At 36.3% G+C, this 8,562-nt stretch overlaps 1 protein-coding gene across 1 annotated transcript in view; it reads left to right on the top strand.

The window, feature by feature from the left end:
• Positions 1-508: 508 nt before the first annotated feature.
• LOC103800577 (structural maintenance of chromosomes protein 6-like) overlaps positions 509-8,562 on the top strand; it is a gene marked incomplete at its 5' end in the record, with an annotated part of 27,663 nt that continues 19,609 nt past the window's right edge. Inside the window, 10 exon segments of the mRNA XM_009072961.1 lie at positions 509-614; positions 1,758-1,894; positions 2,425-2,486; positions 3,380-3,460; positions 5,332-5,433; positions 5,619-5,738; positions 5,838-5,936; positions 7,414-7,560; positions 7,905-7,993; positions 8,451-8,561. Of these exon segments, the coding sequence (XP_009071209.1) occupies positions 509-614; positions 1,758-1,894; positions 2,425-2,486; positions 3,380-3,460; positions 5,332-5,433; positions 5,619-5,738; positions 5,838-5,936; positions 7,414-7,560; positions 7,905-7,993; positions 8,451-8,561 (1,054 nt within the window).

Genomic DNA, 8,562 nt, shown 5'->3' with positions numbered 1-8,562 from the left:
CCTCCTTGCAACCCTTCTTGTGGATTGACATGGCATTCACCAATGAAAATATTATAAGAAAAAGGAAGTGATACTTACACAAGCTCACTTCCTCTGGAGAAACATAATAAACATAAATTTTAAAAGAGCTGAAAACCTTTCTGATAGTTAGATAAATAATTGTGTTTGATTTCTTTTGTTGCATACACATTTTCTGTATGCTTTTAAGGAAGGGGAGATTCTTTCGTTTTCCTGAAATAGAGCATCTTGTTGAATTCAAATTGCTCAATAGAAGTAATTAAATGAATGAAAAGTTTGACTCAGCATGTTGATGTTTTTAAGAGAGGGCCTTGAAAATAGATATTTTTTTAGTGTTATTGTTACGTTATATGTTTGTTCAATAAGGACAGAATTTGGACTTTAAGTACATGAATATATAAGCAGACAAACAAAAATCTGTAACATGGGTGAACTGTAGAAGAAATTGCAAGAACTTTTCTTTAAAATGAGTTCAATGCTTCTATTACAGGTGGCAAAAGTTCTGTATTAGCTGCTCTTATTGTTGGACTTGGTGGAAAAGCCACTGCAACTAATAGAGGTTCCTCATTAAAAATGTTTGTTCGAGGTGGAGAGACGTAAGTAAAACTTTTTTAGCCTTAAGATTGCATATGTTGTTTAGTGATTGTGATTTAGGTTAGCTGATCACGTTTTTCTTCACCTTCATTTTCTGAATCTTCTTATTGGATCCACCAGACTTAAATAAAAAGCATAACACTGCAGAGACCATATTGAAACAAAACCCCCCAAAACTATAAAAAAAAAATTAGAAATTTTGCCAGTAATTTATCAGCAGTACACCATTATTTCTGAACTAGCTACCACAGTGATATATTCTCTGTATAGCACTGTTCCCGTGTATTACTTCCACTACCTACGTGAATATCCTACAGAATAGTTGAGTTCATTAGAAAAAATTCATAGGAAATGAGTCATTTTGCAAGCAGTAAGGTTAATTATTTTTCAGTCTTTCTGTTGACAGGAATGAACATACAATGTAAAGATCTTGACTTACAGGTGGATATTTACACATGCAGGATGTTGATTCATGTCTGCTTTGAGAGTGGGGTTAATGTGTTTAGGGAATTTGATAAAAAGATAGTAGGTTTAGGAGTTTGCATTCACATGAAGCTGTGACTTGGAGTCCCAGGCATTTCCTTTGGAGGTGCTTAAGTATAATTATTGGGAGTATCTGCATTATGTGTAATAACTTAATGTTTCAGTACTCACTTGAGAAAGAGAAAATAGGAATCCAGAACTGAAGCCGTATCTCTTCTTTTGTAGAAGAACACTTTAAGTATTTTACTATAGATTACTTTGGTTATGCTGTAGAAGCCAACCAACTCTTTCCTATTGAAGCCTGTTTGAAAACAGGAGAGCCAAAAAACCCACTTGCTTCTGCAGCCTTAAAAATGAGGGCATTCAGATGGACAGGGAAAGTGAGGGAAATCTGGGGTCACATCTATTTTGTCTTATGATTTAGCTGAAGCATAGAAGGTGCAAACAGTCAGTGTATGGCAGCCTTTCTGGCCATGTGTCTGATGCTAGTTTGGCTCAACATAAATATATGTTGCTCTGATTGGTGGTATGGCTGACTTCCAGCTGTGACCTGTACAACACATCATAGTTTGTATCAAAAATTAGAATGTTCTGGGTTTTTTTTCTGTTAGATTTTGAGCTGATTTCAGTTGTCTTTTTTATTATTTGTGGATTTTTTTCAGTTCTGCAGATATTTCCATAACATTGCGAAACCAAGGGAGAGATGCATTTAAACCAGAAGTGTATGGTAGCTCTATTATTGTGAATCAGCGCATTAATCAGGATGGAATCAGAAGCTACAGACTGAAGAGCAAATCTGGTTGGTAGTAGTTTTTGTTCTCAGTTTTAAAAGTTCTTTAAATGTTTTCATTGCTTCAAAGTCCTTGATGTTACTAAAGGATGATGTTTCTCATTTTGTGGAATTACTCAAGGATGATGACAATGTCCAATTTTTTTGTGTTTACCTCTGACTAAGAATATTTTAGTATGTCAAAAACAGTTGTGTCAAGTTCTGCATTATGTATTTGTATTTACAAAAGTCTGTGTGGCTGATGAGGTTGAACATAGTTTTTAGTCTTTTTGAGGTTTTGTTGAATTTGCTGATTTCCCTAAATTCTCTCACAGAGGGTGTATGAGGCAAAGAGGGACTTTAATTAAAAGTCTTTCTATGCAAATACATTGAAAAAATGAAAAAGAACTTCAACCAGTGTTTCTTATTTAGGGCTAAATCCATGTTACAAAAAGACTAATCTCATTTTTTACATTTTCACATTGAACAAAAGACTGGGGTGTTGTATGTCTCTTTACTTTGGACCTATTGGTATTTTTCCTTTATTTTTTTACCATTAGGGGCGTTAGTTTCTTCAAAGAAAGAAGAACTCATAGGAATACTGGATCACTTTAATATACAGGTAATTGTTACAATGCTTAAATTCTGTGCAGCTTAAGACATGGGTGTGTGATGTTCTAATTTCTCAGTTAAAAAGCCGTGTTCCATTTCCTTAAACAAAGAGGCTCACCTCTTCTGTGTTATTTCAAGATCAAATGCATCAGCAAAAGAAAATTGAAATTTATATCTCATACAATGCAGAATAAGATTCTGTCCCAGACAGAAGAGTATTTGTGATCATCTCTGGGCTGAGTCATGTATCCTGTTGATCAGTGTCTTAGCATATGTAGGGCTTTTTTTGTACCTGGCATGGGTTTTTTTTCTGCTGATTATTTCAGTTTTTGCTGTTGCAGAAATTTGAGTGTGTTTTTTGCTGCTTAAGCAATTGATGAAAGATCAGGCAGTGCACATGAAGTTTAAAATATTCAACATACTTAGAATTTCAATTAACACAAACTTAAGTAAGTATATATTGATTTTTATTTTGTGGAAACTTCTGAATGTGTGGGTGAGTTCATTGCATTTAATGCAATACTTTGATCAATTAAATAATGCGAAGTACAACACTGGACACAATTTCTAATGCTGATCTTGTTAAATAAATGGAATTAACAGGCACTGTTTTTATAGAAGTCACTTATCCTCCTGGAAGCAATTTCTTAGTTGTCCTTGCTGTCCTGTTTTGTACTCGATGAAGCTGGATTTTTTTAGTTTTATGTTTGTTATTGGGTTTGGTTTGTTTGGTTCTTAAGGAGGTGAAAAGAGTCGGAATTTTATTTTCTGAATCTGCTTCTCTTAGCTTATTACTGAACTGCTGAGCATGGTACAGGGAGATGGTTTGCTCACTTTCATGGATTTGCAGTTACATGATAATTGGGTTTTTTAAAATAAAATGAGTGTAATTTATTTTTGCAGGTAGATAATCCTGTGTCTGTTTTAACCCAAGAGATGAGTAAGCACTTTTTACAGTCTAAAAATGAAGGTGACAAGTACAAGGTAATAAAAATAATTTTAACTTTTTAATAAAACATTAAGATACTGATTTCAAATTTTTAGAGGTGGCATTTAAAGGAAAAAAAATTAGTAGATTCCTCAATTTTAATAACCTGTTGTGGCTTAACTCAGGTAAACAACTAAGTACTACATGACAGCTCATTCACTTTTCTTTCATGCTGGATGGGGGAAGAGGAAAGAGTAGGAGTGAAAAAACAGAGGATGAGATAAATATTATTTTAAAAATGAAGGGGAAGCTGGAAGGAGAGAATAAGACAGCAAAGCAAAACAAGAGATGCAAAGGCAATCAGTCACCACCTCCTATGAATAGACTGATGCCCAGCCAGTTCCTGAGCCAAAAATGGCTTATCCCTCCAAACTCTCTCTTGTGCCTTTTTATTGCTGAGCGTGACTGTGCTGGTTTGGGCTGGGATAGAATTAATTTTCTTCATGGCAGCTATTATGGGACTATGTTGTGGATTTGTGCTGAGAACAGTGTTGACAAGACAGATGTTTTCATTACTGCTGTTTTCCGTTACTGCTGAGCAGTGCTCACAGAGTATCAAGGCCTTTTCTGCTCCTCATCCCACCCCACAAGTGAGGAGGCTGGGGGTGCATAAGGAGTTGGGAGGGGACACAGCCAGGACAGCTGACCCCAACTGAGCCAAGGGATATCCCATACCATGTGGCATCATGCTTAGCATATAGAGCTGGGGAAAGAAGAAGGAAGGGGGACACATTTGGAGTGATGCATTTGTCTTCCCAAGTCATCATTGACATGATGGAGCCCTGCTTGCCCATGGGAAGTGATGAATGAATTTGTTGCTTTGTTTTGCTTGTATGTGCTGCTTTAGCTTTACTAAACTGTTTTTATCTCAACCCACATGTTCTCTTGCCTTGAATTTTCTGATTCTTTCCTACATCACACTAAGGGGAAGCAAGCAAGTGGCTGTGAGGGGCTGAGTTGCTGGATGGAGCTAAACCACGACAGTGACATTTTCTGGGATGGCATATCTTTTTGGCTAGTTGAGATCATCCGCCTGGCTGTATCCCTTCCAAACGTCTTAGATACCCTGCCACTCTATTCACTGGAAGAGCAGAGTAAGAAACAGGAGGCCTTGGTGCTACAGCTAAAATATTGGCAGTTTGTCAGTGTTGTTTTGATTACACATCTGAAATACTGGATCATAACAGTTGCTCTGAAAACACTTAACTTCATCCCAGCCAGAGCCAGTTCACTGTCTGATTGTAGCAATCGTACACTTGTGCACACAATCTTTCAAAGTTTCTTTTCTCTAAAGTGGTTGGCAGATGTAAATTTTAGGACACTACTGAGTTAGCTCATTATTCAGAAATACCCCTGTTGCAAATGAGTGTTTTAGGTCACTCAAAGAACTGCCAACAGGTATTGGCAAAAGCAGGTTTAATATTGAAGTGGAATTGTGACAAAGTTCTTTGGCAAGGTTCACTCTTCTACTTATCTAGGTGGTTAAAGGACACTGAGGAAAATTGGAATAAAGCGTAAAATCTATCCATCTAAACCTAAAATCAAGTTAAAATGATCTATGTGGAGGCTGGGGATGGGAAAAGGGTAAGGATGGGAGAGGGTAAGGATAAAAAGAAATGAGGGAGACACTCTCATTCAGTCACAAGGTCCAGACTGGACCCCTTTGCCAAACTGAGCTCTGGACTTGACCAGTGGTTTAGGCCGAAAGATTTTGACAGCACTTGAGCTTAACAGCACTTAATCAGTTTAACCAAAGATCATTCAGCATGCACAGAGGTTGGGTTGAATGGTCTTTCTATGGTAATTATTAAAAGTTCACTTAAATAAGGTGCTGAGTTTGACATCTGCATCTTTTTATTCCTTTTAGTTTTTTATGAAGGCAACTCAGCTGGAACAAATGAAAGAGGATTATTCATGTATTATGAGAACTAAAGCAAATACATGTATTCAGATAGAACAAGGAGTGGAGGTATGTAAAAGTTAAAGTAATTATTAGCACAGATGTGAGCACTGAAAGAACTGTAAGAGTTAAACTGCATAGTTTTGATTTGATTAGGTCTCACTGACATTAAATGTAAAAAACCAAATCTTTCCAAGATTCCATATTGTATCACAGCCTTTTGCACTCACAATTGAACCTTTTCCTTTTTTAAGCGTCTTCAAGAACTTAAGCAGATTTATTGTGAAAAAAAGGAGCATTACAAAAGCATTGGATTTCTGAATGACTTACGAAAGCATCTTGAAGATTTGAAGCATAAAATGGCATGGGCAGTGGTAAATGTCTTGTTAAAATATGTCTGATTGTATGACTTGTACTTCGTTTCCAGTCTGCTGTGAACATTCTGATATATGCTAATACAGGCTTCTGTTTAGGTGAGTGAGATGGAAAAAGAAATACAGCCAATCAAAGAAGACATCAAAGCTGAGGAAGCAAATATAGAGACGTTTATTCAGAAGTTAAAGGACTGCCAGGTACAGATATGGTTTTGGCTCCTTGACTCAAGAATAAAAATAATTCTGCTATTAAATTATATTATAAAAGTATATATAATTAAAGTTTATCCTTTAGCTTGTAAGCTATTAAAACTGGGCATCTTAACTTTTCATAAGCAGCTAAGAACATTCCCATTTATATGCCTTTTTAGCCATCTAAAGCTTAACAATAATCTTTGCAGTCCACATTTCATTGGATAATAATACTAGGACGTTTTGTTTCCTGCTTTTTAGTAGAGGTATGTGTATGTGTATGTGGTTTTCATACTGATACTTTTGTTTCAGGTAAGGGTTATCTCATTTTGACTGGAAATTTGAGATGACTAGGATGGCATATACTAGCAAACAGTAATTTAAACTTTCATTGTTGTGAGTATTCACTTGATGTCTCTTACTGTAATGTTGGAGTGTCTTTCAACGATCAGTCATGTAGGTTTTCGTGGGTATCATTGCCTGTAGAAAAGATCAGTGATTTCAGGTGACATCTGGAAGTTTCAGAGTCTCTTTGGGTGGTTCTGAAGATTTCTGCAGGTAGCAGGAAAGAATAATTTTGTCAAACATTCACATATGAAATATATTTTTGCATCATTCTTTTGAACTTAGAATCACAAAATGGTTTGGGTTGGAAGGGATTTTAAAGATCATCCAGTTCCAACCCCCCTGCCATGGGCAGGGACACCTTCCACTACACCATTGTCCTGGTTTTAGCCAGGATGGGGTTAATTTTCTCAGACCATGTTCCTCAGTGCCCCATCCAACCTGGCCTTGAACACCTTCAGGGGTGGAGCATCCACAACTTCTCTGGGTAATCTGTTTCAGTGCCTCACCACCCTCACAGTAAAGAATTTCTTGCTAATAGCTAACATAAATTTCCCCTCTGTCAGTTCAAACTCATTATTCCCTGTCCTAACACTACAGTTGATGGAGAGTCCCTCTTTGGCTTTCCAGTAGGCCCCCCTCCAGACACTGGAAGGCTGCTATGAGGTCTTTATGCAATCTTTTCCCTTCCCTTCTACAGATTTTCTTTATTGACACTCATTTTCCTTTTTTAAAAGTATTTGTTTTAGAATTGAGACATTTTTGCTTTATGGTGAATATGTCTCTGTAGTGTTGAAGGAATGCTGTCCAGATACTGGTTTCACTTCTTTCCATATCATGGTAGTTTGCCTTTTTGTGTTAAGAGTCCTGTGTTTGAGTAAACCATGAAATACAAAACTAAAGGTTGCTGTTTACTTCACAGATTTGGTGGTCTACTGGTTTCCTGAGAATGTCCATTTATTAACTTTCATCTTAGCATATCCACAGTGGCAATGACTTGCTTTATTTTTTTAGCCCCCCAAAAAAGCAAATGAGACATGTCAGATAGATCCTTGACATTCTTCCTGTAGCATTACGAGCTTTTGAAGAAAACTTTGCTCCATTACTACTTGTGTATCATTCTCTTTTTGCACCAAAGGAAAAAGTGAATGAAGCAGAAAAAAAGTACAAAGCAATACAAGATAAATTAGTAGCAGTACATGAAGAAGCACAAGCCCTTCATCCTCAGTGTACTTCTTTGAAAGCTGAAGTACAGGCAAGAAGAAAAGCAGTCAGTGAAGCTGAGGTAAGCAAAAAGAACCTTCAAAGTTCATACTGATTTAAAGCTTTAATCTTGTCCATGCTCTATCCATCTGTACTTCTCCATCTGTTTCTTGGCTTTCGTAGTGCAATTCAAAACAGGTGCAGTTACTTGTCAGACTGGCAAGCAGTTTCTGTTTGGGGCCTCTGAGGTTTTTATCTTTACGCAGGTGTTAGTCAGTGTTAAGCTTAAGTCTAATTAAAGAAATAGATTCTTGAAATTCAAGTTACCTTTTGGTGCAGTTGAGTATTTATTTACTCAAAACTGCAGTTCTTTTTGAAATGATCTTGTTCTTCTATTTCTTAAGCTGTATTCTATTTCCTTCATAGGTAGTTTATAATCATTTCAAAATGGAGTTAAAACGTCTAGGAAAAGACAATGAACAGTTGCATAAGCAAATTGAAGAACTGAAAAGAAGGTAAATGCAGACACAGTGATTATGGTGTATGTTTATTAAGGCATAATGAGGAATGATTAATGAGGTAATCTGTAGTAATAGAAGATACTTACTTACTCTTTAGCAGGGTCTGGTTGAATATTTAAGTATTTCTCATCCTGCTTCATTGAATGCCAAGATTTTGACTAGAGTGTGATGAGCTAATTGGGTAGCAAAAAGGGTTTTTTTTACTTGGTGATAATAGATATTTTCTAGCTTCCATAGTATTGCAAAACAAATGCAATAGGAATAGTTCTGTCTGATTGCAAATTGAAAAAAAAATAAATTGGCATTTATGCTTTGTATATCTTGTAAATGCCCAGAATCTTAAACGTTACTTTCTGTTGCAGAAGTCTTTTGTATGCTACAAGTATCATGTTTGTGTCACTTATCATCAGTATGCTGTAAAATATTGAAGTATGTTCTTTTCTAATGCTAGTCAGGTTTCAGAGCATGAAAGACTGGGAAAACAAAGGAAAATCACACGCTTAAGGGAACAGTTAAAGGCATTCCATGATGAAGAAGTAATGATTGGTCAACAGGTGGATCAG

Source organism: Acanthisitta chloris, unplaced genomic scaffold (genome assembly GCF_000695815.1).
Source record: "Acanthisitta chloris isolate BGI_N310 unplaced genomic scaffold, ASM69581v1 scaffold19740, whole genome shotgun sequence".
NCBI classification, from domain to species: Eukaryota; Metazoa; Chordata; class Aves; order Passeriformes; family Acanthisittidae; genus Acanthisitta; species Acanthisitta chloris.
The sequence above is the reverse complement of the archived record's forward strand: the minus strand, read 5'-3'. Positions and strand labels throughout refer to the sequence as shown.